Here is a 27329-nt window from a genome sequence, read left to right as displayed (position 1 = left end):
ATTAGCTATTAGCACTATATCAAAATTTTAAGTGCTGTAGAATATCATGAGAGAAGAAATATAGAAGGTGGGGAAAAAAGCAAATTCATATGATAAACTCATAAAAAAGATATTAGAAGTCAACAGATGAGACAAAAACAGCAATAGAGCGAACAGTCTTGGTATGATAATGCCTTTAAAAATACTTCCTTTTTGTTACTAAAATTTTACCTCTTATGTATGATTTCGGTGGTGAAGCACTGTTGTAGGCAAAGTGACTCAACACAGATGTATCCCGGGAAAAACAAAGTAAAACCTGGGTATAACATTGGAGAAAACAATTAAGCACTGTTTAATTCATTGCTATTTCCTGCTTGGGAGGCATTGGGGTAAAATCTTTCAAGTTCAATACTGTGCCTCGCAATGGAAAGAGTGCCCTCTATCGGTACACCTGTGTAAGTGTAACCATGAATGCCACCTGTGATAGTCAACGTTCATCCTATGATTTCTTACTCTTAGTCACTTAAACCTTGAACAACAGCAGAAAATGCAAGTTGCTCACTACCAGTTGATTCTTTTATTGTGTTTGGTAGCTGAGAAGAGAAAATCCTGGGGAAAATGTAACAGAAGAAATGTACGAGGGGACGCTAGGGAACTACAGTGACACAGAGCAATCTGGGAAGGGCAGGAAACAAACAGCAGCTGTCAGCTGGGCACGTCGGGGCGGGAGGCACTGCAACTGGCAGCTGGGCACATCGGGGCGGGAGGCGCTGCAGCGGGAGGCACTGCAGCTGTCAGCTGGGCACGTCGGGGCGGGAGGCACTGCAGCTGGCAGCTGGGCACGTCGGGGCGGGAGAAACTGCAGCTGTCAGCTGGGCACGTCGGGGCGGGAGAAACTGCAGCTGGCAGCTGGGCACGTCGGGGCGGGAGAAACTGCAGCTGGCAGCTGGGCACGTCGGGGCGGGAGAAACTGCAGCTGTCAGCTGGGCACGTTGGGGCGGGAGAAACTGCAGCTGTCAGCGGGGCACGTCGGGGCGGGAGGCGCTGCAGCTGTCAGCGGGGCACGTCGGGGCGGGAGGCGCTGCAGCTGGCAGTGGGGCACGTCGGGGCGGGAGGCACTGCAGCTGGCAGCTGGGCACGTCGGGGCGGGAGAAACTGCAGCTGGCAGCTGGGCACGTCGGGGCAGGAGGCGCTGCAGCTGGCAGCTGGGCACGTCGGGGCGGGAGGCACGGCAGCTGTCAGCTGGGCACGTCGGGGCGGGAGGCGCTGCAGCGGGAGGCACTGCAGCTGTCAGCTGGGCACGTCGGGGCGGGAGGCACTGCAGCTGGCAGCGGGGCACGTCGGGGCGGGAGGCACTGCAGCTGGCAGCTGGGCACGTTGGGGCGGGAGGCGCTGCAGCTGTCAGCTGGGCACGTCGGGGCGGGAGGCACGGCAGCTGGCAGCTGGGCACGTCGGGGCGGGAGAAACTGCAGCTGGCAGCTGGGCACGTCGGGGCGGGAGGCACGGCAGCTGACAGCTGGGCACATCGGGGCGGGAGGCACTGCAGCTGTCAGCTTGGCACGTCAGGGCGGGAGGCGCTGCAGCTGGCAGCTGGGCGTGTCGGGGCGGGAGGCACGGAAGCTGGCAGTGGGGCACGTTGGGGCGGGAGGAGCTGCAGCTGGCAGCTGGGCAGTGGGGGCGGGAGGCACGGCAGCCACAGCAGAACAGATGGCTGCCCAATACACGTCAGAAGCTGGTCACCCAACCGGCAGGCAGAGTGTGGCAAGTCTATCTGAATCACGGATGTCCATCAGGAGGGACCGGATTGCTGACACCAGCCTGGAATTTGGGGGCCAGAGTCCAATCTCCAGGAAGGCAATCAGTGACAGGAAGTCTTGGTCTTGATATTAGAAAACCTGAGATTCAAAAGATGTTACTAAGAAAAGGAGGTGGGAATGACTGGAAAAGGCAGAAGCCCAGTTACCAGAACAGGGACACAAAGTCAGGATGTACTAGCAGCAAAGAGAGAATGAACACCGGAACTGTGGGTCCAAGACACGAGAACGGGCCGACTTTAGGAAAAATAGATAGAAACACTGCACATCAGTCAGGCCTACGGGTGCAATGTGTACCAACCACTGCCACTGATTTATCTTTACTATATTTTAAAATACTACATAAGCAATACATGTTCATGATAAAAATTAGAAATATAGATCATCAAAATAGAAAAAACACCGATAATCACACCAGTGTTAATATTTTGATGTATATCCTTTCCGATTCTTAAAAAAAAAATTTTAAATAGATTTTTAGGGGGAGAGGAAGGGAGAGAGACAAAGACAGGGAGAGAAACATCAATTTGTTGTTCCACTTATTCATGCCGTCACTGGTTGATTCTTGTATGTGCCCTGACTGGGGATTGAACCCAAAACCTCGGCCTGTTGGGACAATATTCTAACCAACTGAGCCACCTAGCCAGGGCCCCTTTTAAACTCTTCTTATATACACATATATAATTTTTTTCAAACATAAATGGGATTATTCATACTGTTCTATAATCTATTTTCTCTCAATATTATAAAATAAAATATTTCCTACCCACATTTTTAATGTGCAAATATTCCACCATATGGATAAACAATAGTTTATTTAACCTGTCTTTTTTTGTTGATCATTTAATTAGGCCCACTTTTCCTGAACTATAAACAATGTTGCAGTGAACTTCCTTTAATCTAAATATTTCTGTACACCTTTACTTAAATTCCCAAAACTGTACTAAATGTCTTGTCAAGTGATGGGCATTTTAAATCTAAACTTTTCATATCCACTGTCAAACTGCCCTCCAAGAACGGTTTCTTTTACTGAAACACGTCCAGCATCAAGATCGTACACATAGTCTCTTATTTTCATCAAAACAGGTTATCATCATCTTATAGGCATAAAAATTGCATCTTGCTTTAATCACTAATGAGGTCAAACACTCTTCCATTTGCATTTTTTTTCTTTTTCAGTTTATCATCTTAGTCCATTTTAAAATACAGTACTGGTAAACATTTTTTAAGCTACTGATTTGTTTAAATTATTTGTATTTTAATGATTCTAATCATTGGTCTAGTTATATGTTAAAAATGGCTTTGCTCAAATAATTTATTATTTTTGACACAGAGATATTTTTAAGGTTTGTATGCTCAAATCCACCAATACTTGCCTTCATTCTTACAAAATCCCTCTCCACATTTATAACACTCTCTCTCTATCCACCTAAATTATAAAAGTCATGGCGCTGCTCATCAAACATTTCTGGTTCTTCCCCTCTGGGAACATATGTCAGCTTATCTTCTCTGGCATGCAAGTCTCCATCTGAACCTACTTCTCTGGGACCCATTTTGCAACATAGTAAAAGTGTGTTTGGGGGTGGGGGGGATGGTCAAATTCTAAACACACTGTAAAGGCAGGACCAGCAGAATTTGCTAACGGATTGGATGGTGTGTATGAGAGAAAGGAATCAAGGATGAAGCCAAGTAGAAAGATGCTTGACCTGAACAAATGGAAAGATGGAGTTGCCATCAACGAGGCAGGGAAAGGCGAGTAGACTAATGTTGGCAGTGAGATCAGAGGTGTGGTTTTCAACATTCTAAGTTTGAGATATCTGGAAAACATCTAAATGGAGCTGTTGAATAGGTAGCTGGAGATACTAGTCTGGAGTACAGGAGAGAGGTTTGGACTGAAGATATAAATTTAGGAGCTAACAACACCTAGATGGTAATGAAAACCACAAGATAGGTGAGCTCGGTGAAACCACCAAGTGAGGGAGTACAACTAGAGAAGAGTCGGCCAAGAACTGAGACTGGGACACTCTATTAAAGATATTGGGGAGAAGAAGGAACCAGCTTAGGAGACTGAGGAGTAACCAAGAGAAGTGGATTTCGCATGACACTAACGAAAGGTCTTCAGTCTAAAGCCCCCTCATTAGCACCTGTCCCTTTGAGTGCTGGGAGTTGCTGGGAGATGTCATGTGTTCTAGGTAAGAAGTGGAAATTAGGTTGTAATAAGAAAGTGTTTCTATGTATGCATTTCTAGTAAACTGCCCAGTAAGAATTCAAAAATTAAAAAAAGGACTTGAATCTTTATGGTTCTAATGTTATTATTTTTTCCATTATTCTAAACAATCAGTTCTTACCTCACTTTGTATTTGTAATATTATATCTGCTTTCTTAAATAGAGCCACCCAAAATTTGCAACCCCCCAAAATGTGAAATTTGCCTCTGGTGACCAGTAAAGTAAGAGAAAAAATAGAGTGTGGAGTCTTGTAAGCCACGTGAAGTAAGGTCACAGCTGGGTCAAATGCTATGGAGAGATCAATTAAGGGGAGGACTGAGCACTGGTCACTGGATTTAGTTACCGGGAACCTTGATAACAGCAGTTTCAGCTCAAATGGTAAGACACCAGATACAATGTTCAGTACCTTAATAATATTTTTTAAAACAATGTATTTTAGAGGTCTTTTCATACCAGTATACATGAATATATGGCTGCTTCATTTTAAGGGCCATATCACATTTCATTGTAAGTATATACCATAATTTATTTTAACAGATTAGTCCCCTAAAAGTGGACATTTAAATGATTTTCAACTTTATGCTACTTCTGACAATGCCAAAATAATTAGCCTTTTACTGTGTCATTTCACACATATATGCATATTACTGTAGGACAAATACATGGAAACAGAATAGCCCAGTCAAAGGGTATATGCATGAAAATGTGATGAATATTTGGCTAGTCACATTCTTTGTTATCTTCTACCCAGCATTTTTTTTATGTTTATTGTGGAAAGGGGGATACTGAGTGAGCTCAGTCTCTTATGTTGTCTGGCTCTTTATTTTCCATTATATATTCTAAACGGTTATTGCTCATTTCAAGAGAGTAAATGATTTTAATATTTTATTTGGTAAACAGGCATTTAACAAAGTCATCTTATTAGTTCTAATGGTTTTCAGTTAATTCCCTTGACTTTTTTTTTTCTTTTTCATTTTTCTGAAGCTGGAAACAGGGAGTGACAGTCAGACAGACTCCCGCATGCGCCCGACCGGGATCCACCCGGCACGCCCACCAGGGGCGGTGCTCTGCCCCCCAGGGGGCGATGCTCTGCCCATCCTGGGCGTCGCCATATTGCGACCAGAGCCACTCTAGCGCCTGAGGCAGAGGCCACAGAGCCATGCCCAGCGCCCGGGCCATCTTTTGCTCCAATGGAGCCTTGGCTGCGGGAGGGGAAGAGAGAGACAGAGAGGAAAGCGCGGCGGAGGGGTGGAGAAGCAAATGGGCGCTTCTCCTATGTGCCCTGGCCGGGAATCGAACCCGGGTCCTCCGCACGCTAGGCCGACGCTCTACCGCTGAGCCAACCGGCCAGGGCTCCCTTGACTTTTTATATATCTATACTTGATAACATGTTTTCTGATCGCTATAACTCTAATTTCTTTGATCTGATTCATTAGTGAGAAATTCCAAAATGACTCATGTTCTTTCCTTGCTTTAGTGGGAGCATCTCTAGTATTTCAACCTTAACATTCACTTACATTAAGATAGCAAATATTGGTTTTATATAAATATTATTTATATGTCAAGAAAATATACTGCCATTCTAGTGTATAGAGTCAGTAATAAAAAAGGATGTTAGGTTGCATAATAATGTGACTATACTCAGCACTATTGAACTATACACTTAAAAATGGTTAAGTTGGGCGCATGTGGGAGTCTGACTGCCTCCCCATTTCCAACTTCAGAAAAATACAAAAAAAAAATGGTTAAGATAGTAAACTTGATAGTTTATTTTTACCACAGTTTTAAAAAATAGATGCTATTAAATATAGTCTCAAATATGTTTTTGGTATCTATTGACATAATCATATTATTTTTAAATTGAGATATAACTGACATATAATATATTAGTTTCAGGTGTATAACAATGATTTGGTACTTGTATATTATGAAATGATCGTAATCATACTATTTTTATTTTTAGACTAAAATATGATGAATATTGGTCAATAATTTAGCGCAATCATTAAGTTCTAAAATATTCTAAAATGTTATCAAATCAGTAAATAATATTAATATTAATCCCTTCTCTTGGCAAACTTCCTTAGACCACCATGGTAGTTAGAATAATACCCTCCCCCCAAATATGCACATTTTAATCTCTGGAACCTGTGGACATTGTACCTTATGTGACAAAAGGAATTTTGCAGATGTGATTGAATTGAAGATGATTAGTTCAGAAGATTATCCTGTACTATCTCGCTGGCCCAATGCAACCACAAGGATCCTTATTAATATTTGTTTATTTTAATTTTTCTAAAGCACACCATTTTCCTTCCCTTTCAGCTCATGCCACGTGGCTGTCCCGTCTGTGTGAGGCACCACTCTGTGTCATTTATTTTTATATCCTCCATCCCTCTTCCCACTTGTCTATGGCTCTGAGTAAACCACTCTAATGCATCTGGTATTTAACTTTGAGATTGAATGTATCCTTGTAAAACACTGGTATTGTTTCTGTGGCTGCATTTTTCACTTGTGTAAAATAAATCTTTTTCACACGCTTGCTTCACTCGCTGCTGGTGCACAGACACAGCCCACTGCCTTCCAGTGCTGCCGAATACTCCACTGTGTGTGTTCCCCCCGCAGGGAGGGAGTCAGGACCCCGGCGGATGTGCTGCCTCGACTCCACCTCCCACACCGCATCAGTGAAGCAATCAACATCCTCCATCGTGTTCTCTTATGGAATCATGTGAGAATTCCTTTAGCATTTACACCCAGGTGGAATTAGGTGGGCTGTAGGGGTCCTTCTCAATAAGAGAGGCAACATGGTCAGAATCAGGGAGAGAGCTGAAGACGCTATCCACCAAGTATGAAGATGGAGGATGGGGCTAGTGCCAAGGGTGCAGGTGGACTGTAGAAGCTGAAAAGGCACGAGAATGAATTCCCCCCAGAGCCTCTGGAAAGAACACGGCTCTGATAACCCCTTCATTTAGCTCAGTGAAACTTGTTCAGATTTCTGATCTTCAGAACTTTAAGAGAATATGTTTGTTTTGTTTTAAACAACTCAATTTGTGGTAATTTGTTATAGCAGCAATAATAAACTAATACAACTAATAAAGTAATACAACTAATACAGTCATAAACTAATGTAACTCCTAAAATGTGCACATATAATTAAAGTAAAATAATGCAAAAGGAAATTTTAATTACAAATATTTTTCTACTGTTGCCTGGAGAGAAAACAATTCCTAAAGAAACGTTTGTATTAACTTGCCCTTAGCAGGCTGGTAGGAACACAGTAACGTCAGGAGAAGTTCTGTGCTTAAATATATCCCCCCGCAGTCCCTGTCACCCTGGAGAGCCAGGAGCCAGGACATCTGAGACTGCTGAGGAGGGAGTATTGGTGACTGTAAGGTGATAAGGCCAGGGGAGGCATGTTAGACAGGACATCCTGGGGCCTCAGCAGAAAGCTGCCAGCTCTTAGGAGGATGACAATTTCAATCAAATGAACTAGGAAATTTAACTTTGATCGCTTACTAATTAAGTAAAATTAAACTTTATGAAGATGAGGTTATACATGGTAATGATTTACTTTACTGAGAAGAGCTATAAAAAAATGGATAGACAAGTCTAAACTACAGTTTCTATAGCAGAGTCATATCTAAATTGTCTACAGAGAGCTGCAAAAAATTTACTAGGGCCAATGGCTTTCTTTAGTCTCTTGCATATATATTTGTGGTGAGTGTTTCTGAGAGATAAAGGATTGATGTAAAAAAAAAGGCACATAGGAAAGGCTAGATACTAACTGGACAGTCACTTTAATTTACACTTATTACATAAGTTTCCATTTGTGGTGCTCTTACATTTTCATCAGAATTAATTTGGAGGACTTCAAATGAGAAATTTTGAAGGATGACTCTTTGCAACACTCGGCGTGATTCAGGTTTCCGTAGGTTACAGGGCACCATGGCTCGCAGGCTCGGAAACTGAGCAGACCTGGCCGGTGCTGGGAGCAGTGTGGGCCTGCGCTCTGTGTGGGCCTGGGCTCTGTGTGGGCCTGCGCTCTGTGTGGGCCTGCGCTCTGTGTGGGCCTGCGCTCTGTGTGGGCCTGCGCTCTGTGTGGGCCTGGGCTCTGTGTGGGCCTGCGCTCTGTGTGGGCCTGCGCTCTGTGTGGGCCTGCGCTCTGTGTGGGCCTGCGCTCTGTGTGGGCCTGGGCTCTGTGTGGGCCTGGGCTCTGTGTGGGCCTGCGCTCTGTGTGGGCCTGCGCTCTGTGTGGGCCTGCGCTCTGTGTGGGCCTGGGCTCTGTGTGGGCCTGGGCTCTGTGTGGGCCTGCGAGCAGTGTGGGCCTGCGCTCTGTGTGGGCCTGCGCTCAGTGTGGGCCTGGGCTCTGTGTGGGCCTGCGCTCTGTGTGGGCCTGGGCTCTGTGTGGGCCTGGGCTCTGTGTGGGCCTGCGCTCTGTGTGGGCCTGCGAGCAGTGTGGGCCTGCGCTCTGTGTGGGCCTGCGAGCAGTGTGGGCCTGCGCTCTGTGTGGGCCTGCGCTCTGTGTGGGCCTGCGCTCTGTGTGGGCCTGGGCTCTGTGTGGGCCTGCGAGCAGTGTGGGCCTGCGCTCTGTGTGGGCCTGCGAGCAGTGTGGGCCTGCGCTCTGTGTGGGCCTGCGAGCAGTGTGGGCCTGGGCTCTGTGTGGGCCTGGGCTCTGTGTGGGCCTGCGCTCTGTGTGGGCCTGCGCTCTGTGTGGGCCTGGGCTCTGTGTGGGCCTGCGCTCTGTGTGGGCCTGCGCTCTGTGTGGGCCTGCGCTCTGTGTGGGCCTGCGCTCTGTGTGGGCCTGGGCTCTGTGTGGGCCTGGGCTCTGTGTGGGCCTGCGAGCAGTGTGGGCCTGCGCTCTGTGTGGGCCTGCGCTCTGTGTGGGCCTGGGCTCTGTGTGGGCCTGCGAGCAGTGTGGGCCTGCGCTCTGTGTGGGCCTGCGAGCAGTGTGGGCCTGCGCTCTGTGTGGGCCTGCGAGCAGTGTGGGCCTGCGCTCTGTGTGGGCCTGCGCTCTGTGTGGGCCTGCGCTCTGTGTGGGCCTGGGCTCTGTGTGGGCCTGCGAGCAGTGTGGGCCTGCGCTCTGTGTGGGCCTGCGAGCAGTGTGGGCCTGGGCTCTGTGTGGGCCTGCGCTCTGTGTGGGCCTGGGCTCTGTGTGGGCCTGCGCTCTGTGTGGGCCTGCGCTCTGTGTGGGCCTGCGCTCTGTGTGGGCCTGGGCTCTGTGTGGGCCTGCGCTCTGTGTGGGCCTGCGCTCTGTGTGGGCCTGGGCTCTGTGTGGGCCTGCGCTCTGTGTGGGCCTGGGCTCTGTGTGGGCCTGCGAGCAGTGTGGGCCTGGGCTCTGTGTGGGCCTGCGCTCTGTGTGGGCCTGCGCTCTGTGTGGGCCTGGGCTCTGTGTGGGCCTGCGCTCTGTGTGGGCCTGCGAGCAGTGTGGGCCTGCGCTCTGTGTGGGCCTGCGCTCTGTGTGGGCCTGCGCTCTGAGCCTCGCTCTTCACCTGTAAACGGGAGCAGAGTCACCTGACAGGGTGTCTACAGCAGATCCTGGCACCCAGTAAGCTCTCCATAAATACATGAGGTAGAGCTGAGAATCTCAGTTACAACGAAATGAGAATAGTGAGAGAAAAAAAAATTCTTAAAGGCCTTTTTATCCCTGCTTTCATTGCACTCTGCGGCATGGGCTTGCATATCTTTCTTCTCATCACATTTCCTCGAGAAATAGACACTTATAAAATCTTTCCCTTTTCTTTCCCCCTGCCTTCCGACCTGCACATCCTACATGTATTTCTAATCCGAATCCTCAGGATCGCCGTGCTTGGACCCATCCAAAGCCTAAGAAGTCAGTCATTCTTGATTCTTCCATCTCCCTCAACCTGCATATTTCTCCAGTCACTGGACCCCCCGGCTCTGCCTTAATAGCTCCTTCTATCTTTCCTTCCAACAAGTATTTACTGAACAATTACTATGCGGCAGCCACTGTTCTAGGAACTAAAAATACAGCTGTGAGCAACAACATAAAAAACCCAAATCCCTATCTTCATAGTGATTATGTTTTTATGAGGGGACACAGGAAAAATAAGCAAAAGACATTGTAATACACTGTATCTCATCTGGTGTTAAGTGCTATGTAGAAAAATCTAATGAAGACCAGAGGAATAATGCACACACACATGTATGTATTGGGAGACGTTTGCTGTGATCACTTAGGGACCTGAGAGTGGTCAGGAAATGAGCTTGGGGTAATGAGATTTTTGGCAGAAGAACAGCTCCCTGGGAGCAGACGGGTAAGACTGGAGTTGAAGACTGGAGACAGAAAAGCGAGAATTGTTAGAGCCATAAGAGTAGATAAGGTCCCTAAGGGCAAGGACATAAAAAAAAATAAAAGAGGTGCAAGAATTTACCCTTGGAAACTACAATGTAGGACAGGGAGATGAGGAGAAATCAACAAAGGTGAATGTGAACGAAAAGGAAACCAGAAAGGATGAGGTCCTGGAACCCAAGGAGGATTTCAAGGAGAATCAAGGAGAATCAAGGAGAGGCCTGACTAACAGAATGACCAAATACAGTAAGATGAGAAGTGGGGACGGACCACGGGATTCAGCAATACGAAGTTACTCATGACCTCTGGTAAAGTGATTGAGGAAAAAAGTGCGGAACGAGTGTTCAAGAGAGAACAGGAGCATGGGAATTGGAAACAATATATACCGATTTTTTTTTTCCAGGGACAGAGAGAGAGTCAGAAAGAGGGATAGATTGGAACAGACAGACAGGAACAGAGAGAGATAAGAAGCATCAATCATCAGTTTTTCGTCATGACACCTTAGTTGTTCATTGATTGCTTTCTCATATGTGCCTTGACTGGGGGAGGGGGAGACTACAGCAGACTGAGTGACCCCCTGCTCAAGCCAGATGAGCTTGCGCTCAAGCTGGCGACCTTGGGGTCTCGAACCTGGGTCCTCCACATCCCAGTCCAACGCTCCATCCACTGCGCCACCGCCTGGCCAGGCTATACCGATTTTTAAAAAGAAGTTTTGCTGAATAAGAAAACAGAAATGGGCAGTAGCTGGAAAGATACAGGATTAAAAACATTTTTGTTTCATTTTATTTTACTTTTGCTTTTCAGATGAGAGGAGTAACAGCATATCGTATACTGAGACGAATAATCCAAGAGCTGGGGAAATGACAATGGAAAACCACAATTGCACTGCCTTTGAATACCAAGGGGAGATGAGCTTTAGGGTCCAAATGCAGGAATGGGCTTTATCATAAATACAAGCATGGACAGTTTACCCACAGGAACAGGGGAAACCGTGCATGTGGGTGCAGACACAGGTAGGTGGGGTACCAGTGGTGGTGGGAGAATGTGTGGATAGAGCTCTTAGTTTTTTCAGAAATAGGACTCAAAGTCATTAGCTGAGAGAGAGAAGAGGTGAAAGTTTGAAGAGAGAGAAGGTACTAAAAGTCATCTAGGAGAATGAATGGAAGATTGGACTAGGCCCTGGCAGGCTGGCTCAGTGGTAGAGTGTCGGCCTGGCATGCAGAAGTCCCAGGTTCGATTCCCGGCCAGGGCACACAGGAGAAGCGCCCATCTGCTTCTCCACCCCTCCCCCTCTCCTTCCTCTCTGTCTCTCTCTTCCCCTCCCACAGCCAATGCTCCATTGGAGCAAAGATGGCCTGGGCGCTGGGGATGGCTCCTTGGCCTCTGCCCCAGGCGCTAGAGTGGCTCTGGTCGCGACATAGTGATGCCCCAGAGGGGCAGAGCATCGCCCCCCTGGTGGGCAGAGCGTGGACCCTGGTGGGCGTGCCGGGTGGATCCCGGTCGGGCGCATGCGGGAGTCTGTCTGTTTATCCCCGTTTCCAGCTTCAGAAAAAAAAAAAAGAAAAAAAAGAAAGATTGGACTAGGAAATGAAGTAGAATTGCTGGGCAGAACTAAGACTTCTTGAGGTTAGTGGTCATGAATTTAAAGTAAAACTAGCTATTACAACTGCATGCTTGTCTCTAGCCCGTTGCAAAGGCGTGCTACAGCCACAGACTCAGTGGTGAGTTGTACTGAAGCAGGGTTAAGGTTCTGTCAAGTAACTGCTACTAGAAAGTGGGCAAAGGGCAAGGAAGTGGACGTGTGCTACATGGAAGTGATCTGATGCTAGACCATGTTACCGACCTGTCTTTCATATTTGTTCTCTTCTTTATTCACACAGACCTTGCTCTCTGTCTGCTCATTGCTAACCTGAACTGCTAGAATGCTCACTGCCATGCTAAGCTAACCTCTCTTTTTTATTTTCATGTTTGTTTTTTTTAAGTGAGAGAAAGGGAGATAGACCCAGACTGGGATCTACCTGGTAACCCCTGCCTGGGGCTGATTCTTGAATCAACCAAGCTATTTTTAGCAGTTGAAGCTGGCCAGCGGGGACCAACCGAGCTGTCCTCAGCACCCAGGGCCGCATTTGAACCAACTGAGCTACTGGCTGCAGGAGGAGATGAGGGAGACAGGAGGGAGAGGGAGGGGAAGAGAAGCAGATGGTTGCTTCTCTTGTGTGCCCTGACCAGGAGTCAAAGCTGGGATGTCCATATGCTGGGCCAATGCTCTATCCACTGAGCTAACTGGCCAGGCCTATGCTAATCTCTCTTCACCAGTCACAGCACATAGAAGTTCATGTTTGTTTTGTCTTTCCCATTCTCCTTCTAATTCCTTGCCTTTAAGAACCAGACATTTCTTATAACATTTCTATTCTGAAAGCACCACTAAACCACACTACTCCCAAAATTTATTTGCCATTTAACTGTGTTTATATGGAACATTACAAATTACAGAGCTATCAGAAACATTATCAAATTATAACTATGCATTTGCTTTCCCCCTCATTTTCCACTAAAATGTGAGCTTAATAAACATCTTCTTATGCAGCACCTTCAGTGCCCGTATCAAAACAGACACTAATTAGACTAAATGGATACATAAATAAAGGATATGTGATTGCTCTGTGTCTTTTTAAAATTCCATTCAATGGCATTAAAATACTTGTGACTATGGCATACTCTAACATGTCAGTACTACAATTAAGCATATACTACACAAGCCAAGCATATGATACAAAATTTGTCACACAACAGAAAGAGTAAATTCCCATGTCTTCTTTTAAGTGTATAGGAATTCTTCCCCATGAATATTTTATATACTTTGGATAAAAAGTTAACTTGTAGGCTATCATGATGCTTTTAAGCCCTGAATCCTGATAATGACATTCACACCACCCAATTTACTTCCATAGAATAAAGGGCATTTAAAAACTCTCACATAATATAAGACTTTCAAGCCCACTAAGTATATTTAAGAATGTCATGAAAGATAAAAACTAACTAAACTTTGGAAGGATAAAAAGTTGACTTATAACAAAACATTTTATCTATAATATTCAGTGTTTTTGCCTATAAAATGTAGGTAACTACCCCGGGTCATTCAGGAGCAATATCTGTGTGTCCTGGTCACACAGGCCCGAATTTTCCTTACAGAGGGATTGCTGAGTTTTCCTCATCTGCATATGGACACAGCAATGCCACATGGCATCTAATATTGTAGTCTCATCACAAACCCAATAAATGGGTTAGACCCAGAACATGGCCAGAAACATTAGATTCACTCTATTATCACCAACTATTTTCCCACAGAGCAGTTATGTTGCTAGGCAGCTCTGCCAAAGGAAAGTCTGTAATTACTGATAAAAAGGCTTTCTTTTGTCTTATCTCTCTCTGTCACACACACACACACACATGCACACATACACACATACATGCATGAACATATGAATGACTTTTTTTCCTCAGAGACAAATCGGAACTCAATTTCTGATAACAAAATATTGTTTTTAATGTGTATAATGATATTTTTATTACTTAAAACTTCTAATAATATAGATAAATCATTAAAAGATATGATCATGGAAAGTGTTTTCTTAGTAACTAGCCACATAAGAAAAATTTAGTTCGGTATAATTTCCAGAGACAGAGCTTAGATGTTATAATTATCCTTTTATTTATGTTAAAGGAGTAAAGATGTACATTAAAGCTTATTTAGTGTCATTTTTCAAAGAACTAAAAGCAGCAGAGGCCATGAGATCTACGGCTGAAAATAAGTTATATAAAATTTTAAATTAATACAATTTAGAGTAAAATATTGATAAAAATGAAAAATAAAATTAAAGCACACTCCTATAGTACTTACTGTCTGTGATATTAATTTAATATTCAGTGCTTTACATAAACACTTTTATGTCCATGTCTTATCTCCTTAGCCTGAATGTATGGTAATAAGCCCATAAAATGTGCTATCAATTACATAAAATATAAGGATCAATAAATATTTACTGCCCGGGCTGGGTCGCTCAGTTGGTTAGAGCATCCTCCCAATACACCAAGAATGTGTGTTCAATCCCTAGTCAGGGCACATACAAGATTCAATGAATGAATGTATAGATAAGTAGAACAACAAATCAATGTTTCTCTCTCTCTCTTTTCCTCTCTCTAAATAAATTTAATCAAACAATCAATCAATATTTACTGATGATCATTCTGCCATTTTTCAGAGACTGCACCCATTGTTTGAAAATAATTCCATTTGTTAGACTCGGTCCTTTTAAGTTTTCTAAGTTAATGTGAGGCAGGAAAAAGTGAATATACCCTCAAGGGTTAATTTTGGCACTATTTGGAGAAATTGTTACTGCTCTCATTTAAAAAATGACACCCTACTGACCCTGTTAACCAAGTGAAACAGCTTTGTCACCTGGCAAGTCTGTTTCACCACAACCGAAGAGCCTTTGTACTTGTCAGAGCCATTTCAGACCCAATGCAATCCCTATGGAATCCTCCTCTCCCCAGTCACCAAAGGAGAGAAAATTGTCAAATTTACACTTTCTGTACTCATACACCAAAGTAGAATAGTCCACACACTATAAATCATCCCATCATTGGCCTTTGGTTGATATTATAATCTATGTATTCATATGCTTAGTATCATAAAGGTTTCACGGTTCAGGATCAAAATAGAGTAGAAAGGACCAAAAAATCTTAACAAGTTAGTTACATTTTTGTTAAGTAGTAGATAATTAATTTGCTTTTGTTTCTTTTAAATTTTTAATATTGTGCCAACATGAACTAATCTGCTTCCCTTAGGAGTCAATTCATAAAAAGGATCCATCACTTCCAGAACTACTCTAACTGGAGAAACTCTAGAGCCCTGTCAATGAAAGGAAAACCTTAGTTAGCCAATGATTACGTACTAATATTAAGCTTTCAGATAAAAGAAGAAAAGTTCCTTCTCAATAATAAAAAGTAAAACCCTATCGATAAAAACATATATGATGATAAGAACTCTTTCCTCAGGATCTATAGCATGGTATACACTAGAATTAACATTGCGGACCAAAAACACGGAATTTATATGAAAGAGACAATTATAAAATAAACAAATAAGCTATAATAAGTACTATGAATTAAAAGAATGAAAAGCATGACAGAGTACTTAAAAGCACATTTTAGGTGGCTATGACCTTGCTGGTGTGTTTGTGTTGGGAGGTAGAGATAGCTCAGGAAGGGTTTATGTGAGTAAATGACACTTCAGTTGAGAGCCAAAGGAAAAAGAGGAATTTACTAGGGGCGAGCGAGAGTGAGTCCTTTACATGGAAGGAGCCGCAGCTCTGGCGGCCCTGGGGGAGAGAGGAGTAGAGTGGGCCTGAGGGGCGAAGGTCCGAGTGAGGGAATACACAGTGCCCGTGTCAGGGGGAGGGGAACAATGAGGCTGGGGGAGGGGCGGCTTACACTTCACCTGGTCAGCCCCGTGATGGATTTTGGTCTCTTTTGATTTAATCACCAAGTGACATGAATTGACTGGGAATTTTAAAAGACCATTCTGAGCAATAAGGCAAAAAAATTAAAGGCATCCAAATAGGAAATAAATAAATAAAATAAAATCTTTATTCACAGATGCTATAATCTTATATGTTGAAAATCCGAAGGACTCCACCAAAACCCTGTTCCAACTACTCAATGAATTCAGTAAAATTGCGTATATAAAATCAATATACAAAACCAGCTGTATTTTTCTACATAAACAACAAAGCACCTGGTAAATTAAACAATTCTATTCACAACAGCATTAAAAACAATAAAATACTAAGGAAGAAATTTAACCAAGTAGGTTAAAGACCTGTACACTAGAAACTACAAGACTTTAATGAAAAAAACTAAGACACAAACAAATGAAAAGATATCTTGTATTCACGAATCAGAAGAATTAAACATTGTTATAATATTACTCTAAGCCATTTATAGATCCAATGGAATCCCTATCAAAAATCAATCCTGGCCCTGGCTGGTTGGCTCAGTGGTAGAGCGTCGGCCTGGCGTGCAGGAGTCCCGGGTTCGATTCCCAGCCAGGGCACACAGGGGAAGCGCCCATCTGCTTCTCCACTCCTCCCCCTCTCCTTCCTCTCTGTCTCTCTCTTCCCCTCCCGCAGCCAGGGCTCCACTGGAGCAAAGTTGGCCCGGGGGTGCTGAGGATGGCTCTATGGCCTCTGCCTCAGGCACTAGAATGGCTCTGGTTGCAACAGAGCAACGCCCCAGATGGGCAGAGCATCGCCCCCTGGTGAGCATGCCGGGTGGATCCCTGTCGGGTGCATGTGGGAGTCTGTCTGACTGCCTCCCCATTTCCAACTTCAGAAAAATACAAAAAAAAAAAAAACAAAAACAAAAAAAAATAAAACCAATCCTAAAATTTATATAGAGCCACAACAAACCCCAAACAGCCAAAGTAATCTTGAGAAAAAAAAACAAAATGGGAGGCATCACACTTCCTTATTTTAAACTATACTACAAGGCTACAGTAATCAACATAGTATGGTACTGGCATAAAAATAAAGCAATGGGACAGAATCGACTGCACATATACGGTCAACTAATATTTGACAAAAAACTCAAGAATACTCAATGAAGAAAGAATAGTCCTAGCGTGCGGAGGACCCGGGTTCGATTCCCGGCCAGGGCACACAGGAGAAGCGCCCATTTGCTTCTCCACCCCTCCGCCGCGCTTTCCTCTCTGTCTCTCTCGTCCCCTCCCGCAGCCAAGGCTCCATTGGAGCAAAAGATGGCCCGGGCGCTGGGCATGGCTCTGTGGCCTCTGCCTCAGGCGCTACAGTGGCTCTGGTCGCAACATGGCGACGCCCAGGATGGGCAGAGCATCGCCCCCTGGTGGGCAGAGCGTCGCCCACGTGCCGGGTGGATCCCGGTCGGGCGCATGCGGGAGTCTGTCTGACTGTCTCTCCCCGTTTCCAGCTTCAGAAATGAAAAAAAAAAAAAAAAAAAAAAGAAAGAATAGTAATATTCAGTAAATGGTGTTGGGAAAACTGGTTAACTATATGCAGAAGAATAAAATTGGACCCTTGTGTTACACCACTAACAAAAATAAACTTAAAATGAATTAAAAAAAAACCCTTAAATTTAAGACCTGAAATCATAAAACTCCCAGAAGAAAACATAAAAGCTCCCTGACATTGATCTTGGCAGAAATTTCCCAGCTATGAGACCAAAAGCATAAGAAACAAAAGAAAAAGTGGGACTACATCAAATTAATAGGCGTCTATACAGCAAAATAAGCTATCAACAAAATGAAAAGGCAACCTACAGAATGACAGAAAATATTTGCAAATCACATATCTGATAAAGGGGTTAATATTTAAAATATATAAAGAGCAATGCAACTCAATAGAAAGAAACAAACAAACTGATTTAAAAATGGGCATAGCAATTGGATATACAGTTTCCCAAAGGAGATAATAAATGGCCAACATGAAAAGATAACAGAGTCAACATCATTAATCATCAGGAAACTACAAATCAAAACCACGATATGTGTTCGCCTCAAACTTGTTAAAACGGCTATCATCAAAAAGACAAGAGATAAGTATTGGCAGGGTGTGGGGAAAAAGGGAACCGTCATGCACTGTTGGTAGGGATAAAACTGATTCAGTCACTGGGAAAACAGTATGAAGGATACCCAGAAAATTAAAAACTGATCTACCATATTATCCAGCTATCCCTCTTCTGGGCATATATTCAAAGGGAGTGAAATCAGGGACTTGTAGATATGCCTGTACTTTCATGTTCGTGTTCATTGCAGCATTATTCAATGGCCAAGATATGGAAACAACCTAAGCATGTTAATGGATGAATAAAGAAGATGTGGTATATTCATGGAATATTCATGGAATATTACTCAGCCATGAGAAAAAGGGACATCTGCCATTTGCGACAACTGGAATGAACATTGAGGGCATCATGCTAAGTTAAACAAGTCAGACAGAGAAAGACAAATACTGTACGACATCACGTGTACTGTCTATGCAATCTTAAAAAACAGCCAAAATCAGGAAAACAGAAAGTAGAGTGTTGGTTACCACAGATTGCAAAGTGGGGGAAATGGAAAGATGTTGGTCAAAGGGTATAAAGTTACATGATTATGAGTTATAAGATGAACAAATTCTGTAGATAAAATGTACAGCATGATGATTATAGCTAATAACACTATTATATACTTGAGTGTTGCTAAGAGAGTAGATCTTAAATGTTCTCATTACAAAAAGAAATAGTAATTATATGACAGATCGGAGGTTTAGTTAATGCAATGGTGTTAATTACTTTATAATATACAATGTGTCCGTAAAGTCATGGTGCACTTTTGACCGGTCACAGGAAAGCAACAAAAGATGATAGAAATGTGAAATCTGCACCAAATAAAAGGAAAACTCTCCCAGTTTCATACCTATTCAGTGCAGTTCGATGTGGGCTCACGCACAGATTTTTTAGGGCTCCTTAGGTAGCTATCCCGTATAGCCTCTACATACTCGTCACTGACTGATGGCCAACCAGAACAAGGTTTCTCCACCAAACTGCCGGTTTTCTTCAACTGCCTATCCCACCGAGTAATGTTATTCCTATGTGGTGGTGCTTCGTTATAAACGTGCCGATATTCATGTTGCACTTTGGTCATGGATTCGAATTTAGCGAGCCACAGAACACACTGAACTTTCCTCTGTACCGTCCACATCTATTTTGACTTACATGGCCGTGGGCTGCTCCGCTGTATACATGGTGTTACGTCATCATCTGCGCATGCACACATGCTGCCACATCATCCTACAGAAACTGGGAAGGTTTTCCTTTTATTTGGTGCAGATTTCACATTTCTATCATCTTTTGTTGCTTTCCTGTGACCGGTCAAAAGTGCACCATGACTTTACAGACACACTGTATTAATGTATCTAATCAACATATTGTTCACCTTAAACTTAAACAATGTTATATATCAATTATATCTCAATAAAACTGGGGGAGGGGAAGAAAAAGAATCATCCTTTGACAATTATTTGCCTACACTAAAAAACAATTGTACAGAAAAAGCAAGATATACTAGATGTCTTTCCTATATATCTTGATGCTTTCCTTTATTAATTTTAGAATAAGTTGGTGCACTAGAAAATTCCAGAAGTGACAAACGAGATTTTTTAAAAAGATGTCATTAATGAACTGTGGACTTTAACATAGTTGATGTGTATGGAGCCAGTCATTACACTTTTTGATGCTCAGATTGTCCCATCTTTGTCCAGGGGAACCTGTTTCAGTTTCTATTACTATATAACAAACCACCCTAAAATATTGAATATAACTGGTTAAAATAACACACAAACCAAAAAAAAAAAGGCTACTCTGTTTTCAGTGTGAAAAATGGATTAATGGTGGCCAGCATGAGGCAAGGGAGATGAACAGAAAGGCCAATTTACATCTTGGCTATGGTGAAGAAATGTAATAAAGACCCATACATTACGCCAATAAAACTTTTCTGTCTTTGAAAGAAGACCAATAGAATTTTCCTGCATAAGAAATTATGAAAATCTCAATAGATAAAATCCAGCAATTAGTAACTCTTGAGATAAAAATTTTAAATCTGGGTTTAAAAATAAAAACAATCTGTAATCAATAATACCCATATGGAAAAATCTAACTGCTTTGCCTGTGTTAAATCACATATATAACATTTTTTTAAAAGTCCTGTAATATATATAAAGGAGTCTTTAAGACCATCTAGTCCACACTTACATTTTAATGATAAAGATATAAAGGCCAAGGGAGGTGTGGTGACTTGCCCAAGGCTGTATTTGAGGAAAGAACTACTGGAACCAGAGTTAAGTAAAGAAAAAAGATACTACTCAATATTTATTTGAGCACTTTATTATCTCACTGCCTTCTGGCCTCCATGGTTTCTGATGAGAAATCAGTTCTTAATCTTATTGAGGTCCCCTGGTAGATGACAAATCATGTGTCTTGCAACTTTGAAGATTCCTTCATTGCCTTTTTGATAGTTTCACTATGATGTATCTGGGTTTGGGTCTCTGTGTAGCCTACCTGGAGTTCACTTCTTGTGTAGATAAATATTTTTCATCAAATGTGAAGTTTTCAGCAATTACTTCTTCAAATATTTCCTGTTTCTTTTTCTCTCTCCTCTCTCTCTGCCATTCCCTTTATACATATGCTGGTGAGTGAAATGGTTTCCTACATTTCTCGGAGGCTCTGTTCACTGATCTTCATTCTTTTCTTACTGTTCTTTGAATGACATAATCTCTATTGATTTATCTTCAAGTTCACTGATTCTCTTCTGCCTGTTCAAATGTATTGTAGAGTCCCTACTGTGAATTTTTCATTTCAATTATTATATTTTCTGACCTCAGAATTTTCACTTGGTACTTAAAATAATTTTTATCTCTTTATTAATTTTTAATTTTTTTTTTTGTATCTTTTTTTCTGAAGTTGGAAATGGGGAGGCAGTCAGACTCCCGCATGCACCTGACCGGGATCCACCAGGCACGCCCACCAGGGGGTGATGTTCTGCCCATCTGGGGTGTCGCTCTGTTGCAACCAGAGCCATTCTAGCGCCTGAGGCAGAGGCCACAGAGTCATCCTCAGCACCCAGGCCAACTCTGCTCCAATGGAGCCCTGGCTGCGGGAGGGGAAGAGAGAGACAGAGAGGAAGGAGAGGGGGAGGGGTGGAGAAGCAGATAGGCACTTCTCCTGTGTGCCCTGGCCGGGAATCGAATCCGGGACTCCTGCACGCCAGGCCGACGCTCCACTACTGAGCCAACCAGCTAGGGCCATTAATCTTTAATTTATAAAACATTATCGTCATACCTTCATTTACTTCTTTAGTTTTAAATTCACCAGTTATGGTTTTACTGCTGTGGATGGTTCCATGGAGCTTTTTATGCTGCCATTTCTTTCTTTTTTTTTTTTTTTGTATTTTTCTGAAGTTGGAAACGGGGAGGCAGTCAGACAGACTCCTGCATGTGCCCGACCAGGATCCACCTGGCATGCCCACCAGAAGGCGATGCTCTGCCCATCTGGGGCGTTGCTCTGTTGCAACCAGAGCTATTCTAGCGCCTGAGGCAGAGGCCATAGAGCCAACCCCAGCACCCGGGCCAACTTTGCTCCAGTGGAGCCTCGGCTGTGGGAGGGGAAGAGAGAGACAGAGAGGAAAGAGAGGGGGAGGGGTGAAGAAGCAGATGGGCGCTTCTCCTGTGTGCCCTAGCCGGGAATCGAATCCGGGACTCCTGCATGCCAGGCCGTTTCTCTACCACTGAGCCAACCGGCCAGGGCCTATGCTGCCATTTCAAAAGTATAATTCCCAATAAATATTTCTTAACTACCTAAGTTATCAGTAAACTAATATTACTACATAAGTAAAGGATTAACTTTACCTGTATATTCAAAATTTGATTGAGTAGTAAGAATTAAGCACCAGGTTACACATTGGCTAAATGAGTAAATAAACTTAATTTTTTGTATTTTCAAACTTTCATTTATTTAAAAACATTTTTTTTAAATTTCTGAACTACTTTTTATCTCCATTTTCAGAGCATTATCTGCTTCTGGATATGAAAATGTTACGGAATAATAAAATTATTGTCTAAGACCGCCAGTGATTAATACCCCTCCCAATCCAAATCATCCAGATTGTTTCCTACAGAAACAAATCTATCAGGTTATAAAAAATACATATATTCAATGGCTTTCAATGACCTATTTCAATTAAAACTTAAATGGCTTGGTGTTTTTTACCAACTTTTAATAATTAGCTTCTTAAAAGAGAATGAGATTTTAAATTTTACTATTTTAAAAAATTTAAAAATTGCATATTTTAAGTTGTTGAAATTCTCTTAAAATGTTTCTAAAGTTATTTCAAATTTTAATTTATAGTAAGTTTTATAAATTCTTTGGACTTCAGCTTTTAAAATATATGATTAATTTTTTATATATATTAAGTAAGAGGTGGGGAGGCAGAGACAGACTCTTGCATATGCCCCAACCAGGATCCACCTGGCACACCCTCTACAGGGCGATGCTCTGTTGCTCATAGCTATTTTAGCACCTGAGGCCAGGCTATGGAGGCATCCTCAACGCCCAGGGCCAACTTCCTCTAACCATTCAAGCCATGGCTTTGGGAAGAGAAGAGCGAGGGGAGTGTGGAGAAGAAGATGGTTGCTTCTCCTGTGTGCCCTGACCAGGAATTGAACATGGTACTTCCACGTGGTGGGCCATGTGTGATTAATTAAACTTTCTTGAGAAATTCTTATATAACTCTTTTTGTTTTTTTAAACAGATGCACACACCCATTACCACTACCAAACAGAAGCCTACTAACCCAAACAGCTGGACCTATTACATCAAGCAAAAATTGGTACTAGATATTTTCTCCATGACATTCATATTGACATTCACACAAATCAAAGTACTAATATATATGTGATCTTTAAAAAAGTCATCTAGGCAATTCTACAAAAGTTACATTCTTCCTCTTTATATTTTGATTTTAGTAGATAACAAGAAGATCTAGGTAAACAATCCAAACATCCAGAGTCTCAGCATATGAAATGATCAAAGGGCAATCATGACACTTCAAACTGATTTCAAAACATTTAATTATTTATTTAATACCTTTAACAGAAAGCTATTATGTAAAATTCTTTCTTTAAACATGTTGCTATCGCTTCAATATAAATCTGACACCCAATTTAAGAATTTGTGCTTATACATCTCCTGGTTGTAGCAGATATGACCAAAAGGAAGAGTCCAAACACTCATTTGGGAATGCTTGTTCTCCCACTTAATCCCACATAAGAACAGAAGTTAACCTTATACCAAACTTAGAACATTTAATTTGAGAAAAAATAAACATGGCTTTGATTTCACGAGGATTCAGTTAACAACAGAGCTATCTCCCAAAGCATCCAAGTTAGAGAGCTTAAAACAAGAACATCATATATTTTAATTTTTCAACTTACCTGGTATAAATAATCTTCAAATACAAAATAATAATCATCATTGCTTGCTGTTAACTTCACATCCTATAATTAAAAGTGGAGACTATTGAAAAAAAACCCTAAATAAATATATCTTCAGTACTAAGACATGGTCTAGAAAGAATACTAAAATGATTTTACTACTTTACATATAATTATAAACTTCTCAATTAAATTTCATCAATGCTCTTAATTTAATTGACTAATATAGTATGTGACATACTATTTGACATCAAATTGCTGATACTTTTTTAGGTTTCATTAGTAATTCCTTAGTATTTATTTCAATTTCATCTCTTTTAACCTAATACTTAGGTATCTTAAAAGCTGGAAAAACAGATATAATCATAACATCCAGAAACAACCACAACCATCTGGCCTCGAATTACTCTTTCATTCTCATCCTCCACTGTTCAGGTCCACATGCTTGCCGTACCCTCAAAATAACAAAAATCTTCCATGCCTTTGTAATTATTCACTTGCAAGTCATCGCTTATTACCAAACAAACACACAAATAAGACAATGTTTATCATAAAAACGTCTAAAGTCTCCTCAGTAAGAAAACATACAATGTAGAAATATGAGAACTACAAAGAAATATTGAAGAAATCCCTGAAAATATTGATCAGTCTACAAAATTCAACTAAGCTGTTGAGCAAAGCCCTAAAAAGGAGAGGTTGAAATGAGTTGTGGATGAGCTGGAGGTAGTTGAATGTGTGCTAAATCTGGAAAGACTTAAAGACACAAATTAAGCAAAAAGAAAGGGGCCAGTTCTGTATCAGAAGACGATATGGGCAGAGGTAGATCTCATGCATTTTCAACAGGGATGATGTTGTCTCTAAGGGCGTGAGAATTGGTTCTTGGGTGCCAAAAATTTTACACATTACAGTGGTTTGTGGACCTCCAAAGTGTTATCTCTATCCAACAAAATCTTTTCTTTGGCATTTAATTTTTATATAGGGGGTTATAAAAAGGAAAAGGTGGGAAAACACTGGTATAGAATGTCAGATCATAGTACGTGATGGAAAACTGCAGATGATGTGGATAAAGTGCAAGTTTGTGAAAAAAAAAATACCATCCAGAGAGAACCATTTAATAATTCGGCTTAGAAGGGGCTTGATGATGTTTTATATTTAGTATTCTCTTGTTCCATTCATTCCTTTAACTATTAAAATAATTGATATTGTTTTCAGTTAAATTAAAAATGAATCTTTGCCAAAGTGAGTTGTAATGAAACTTCAAATAATATTTTAAATGCTCATTCCCTCAAGAATGACTTTAATAATGTTTGGAGTTGTTCCAACAAGATCAGCAGAGTTCAACTAACACAAACTAGGATTAATCAGAGACAGATTTCTTCCTAAAAATACTCATGTTGTGGATAGTCAGGACTGACTCTGCCAAAACTCATATTCAATTCTTCAGATACAAATTATTTACCTCATCCTCACAGCACATTTTCTTTACTGATTCAAACTGAGAATTATGGTGGCAGTAGAGAGAACTCTCATGCTAGCACTCCTTGATTTTCTGAACTTCGCTTGTGAGTTTTCTCTTATTTGAGTAGGGAAGAGGTTGAAGATCTTAAAGCCAAAAGATCTCTCACGCTGTTGCTAAAATAATTGCCTGAGCACAATCATACCCTCAAAGTTAACAGTGATTCAAATCTATGTAAAAACTGTGAGAGTCAAGACTTTTCATCAAAAGACTGTTATCTTCTTAACTCTGTTCATCTCTGATCCCTGTAGAGTACACGGTGGTTAAAAGTATGGTTCAGAAGTCACACTGCCCAAATCCAATCTTGACTTTTCTGCTTAATATGTACATTTAAATTTCTTTAATCTTTCTTTACCTCTGTTCCCTCATCTACAAAATGCTAGAAATAATAGTACTTCCTGGTTTGTTACAGCATGTGTCAATATGTGGCTGGTGAGTAAGGGAATGATGTCAGTATAAGATGGAAACTGTGTTGGTTCTTATGCAATTTCTCTTTAAAAAAGGGAAGCCAAACCAGCAGGAGTAGATTATAATCAGAAAAGGACAGGCATGATCCCTACAACTGTCCTTAAGGAAATGAAAACTGAATGTCCGCGCTGGGTGCTCCCTCCGCAGAAGGGCCCCCAGCCTAGTGCATCTCTTTGCGGCTCTACTTCCTCTCATGCCCGCGGTAGCAGCAGCCCCTGCAGCTCGGTCTACCACTGCCAGCGTCATTATTTTAGCATTTCTACTTTACTATTTTTTGTACATTTTTAATAGCTCCTTCAGGAGCAGCCTGCCTGAGCTATACAATTCATCTCCCAAGTTACCAGTTATTAGCTTTGTCAGCACTCTGGTTACAAATTGCAAAAGCTACCCCAACTCTATTTTTCTAGTAAGTTCTACTGTTTTTAATGCCTGATTTCATAGAGCGCAAGTTTTTTACCAGGAAAAAAAGCATTTATCGTTCGTTCATAGACTACATGCTGCTATCGGCTACTCTCAAGGTAGCTGTCAGGATCACAGGACAACTATGTAAAGTGTTTGGAGCACTGTACAGCACACAGTAAGCAGTCATTAAATGCTTGCATTGCCATGTTCTCCCAGACAAATCTTCAGTTCCTCAATGTATGATCTTCTCTCTCCCATTTCTGAGGCCTGAAATAATATACTCTTCTCCTCTATCTAACAAGTTCTAAATTTAAAATCCCAGTGTTTTAAATAGCGTAATTATTCATCCAGAACCAGTCGTATACGATGTCATGCTTACAGCATCTATATCTCAACTTTATACCAGATACCTAGAGACAAAAATGCAATGTATACTTGTCCTAACACCTAAGACGTGCTTACCCATATGTCTAGATACTAAAACAATTATAAGTAAAAAGTTATTTCAATAGAAGAGAATAAATAAGTAGATCCTAAAGAATGAGATAAATAAGATAAAAATATCATATTTTGATATTTCTTTCAGTTGCTTTTTTAGTTTGTGTAATAAACATGAATCTATAAGGATAAGAAATACTTATAATTCTCTTAATCAAAAATAGGCCAGGAAGGATCATGAAGACAGCTTTAAAGGGAAAGAGGATAACACTTTTTTTTTTTTTTTCATTTTTCTGAAGCTGGAAACAGGGAGAGACAGTCAGACAGACTCCCGCATGCGCCCGACCGGGATCCACCCGGCACGCCCACCAGGGGCGGTGCTCTGCCCCCCAGGGGGGCGATGCTCTGCCCATCCTGGGCGTCGCCATATTGCGACCAGAGCCACTCTAGCGCCTGAGGCAGAGGCCACAGAGCCATGCCCAGCGCCCGGGCCATCTTTGCTCCAATGGAGCCTTGGCTGCGGGAGGGGAAGAGAGAGACAGAGAGGAAAGCGCGGCGGAGGGGTGGAGAAGCAAATGGGCGCTTCTCCTATGTGCCCTGGCCGGGAATCGAACCCGGGTCCCCCGCACGCCAGGCCGACGCTCTACCGCTGAGCCAACCGGCCAGGACAGAAAGAGGATAACACTTGATGGAGACTGCAACTTTTGAAGGTCAACCTTAACTTTATAAGTATAATGATCACTGAAAATTATTTTTCAGTGTTAATATGTATTATCATACCTATTACAGGCCCTGAATGATAGAGACTCTCAAAAAAATTTTAATGATAACGAGATGAAAAACTATGAAAACATTTACTTACTTTATAAATTAGACTGTCCACCAAAAGGTCATGTTGTATCACATTGGTCTTAAGCTGCTCATAATATAAGATATCCTAGAGTTAAAAATAAAACAAAGAAATTAAAGGTCAATCAATCACATTTATAAAGTCAGCTTCAAACTTTAATAAATGATCATCATTAATAGTATTATAAACATTAAGAGGATAGTAACTTAATTTTATTCATAACCAGACATTTTCCATGTCTGGCCAATATGGGATGCTCAATAA

General features: G+C 42.0%; 1 protein-coding gene across 3 annotated transcripts in view; it reads right to left on the bottom strand.

The window, feature by feature from the left end:
- The window catches only part of TBC1D19 (TBC1 domain family member 19), a 141232-nt gene that overhangs the window by 38576 nt on the left and 75327 nt on the right, over positions 1–27329 (bottom strand). For all 3 annotated transcript variants that reach the window (XM_066385012.1, XM_066385013.1, XM_066385014.1), the window contains 3 exons: positions 27078–27152; positions 23392–23454; positions 211–295 (listed from right to left, as the gene is read on the bottom strand). In XM_066385012.1, the coding sequence (XP_066241109.1) occupies positions 211–295; positions 23392–23454; positions 27078–27152 (223 nt within the window). The remainder of the gene's footprint in view (positions 1–210; positions 296–23391; positions 23455–27077; positions 27153–27329) is intronic.

The sequence above is a fragment of the Saccopteryx leptura genome, chromosome 5 (genome assembly GCF_036850995.1).
Source record: "Saccopteryx leptura isolate mSacLep1 chromosome 5, mSacLep1_pri_phased_curated, whole genome shotgun sequence".
Lineage (NCBI taxonomy): Eukaryota > Metazoa > Chordata > Mammalia > Chiroptera > Emballonuridae > Saccopteryx > Saccopteryx leptura.
This window is presented reverse-complemented; position numbering and strand designations above follow the sequence as displayed.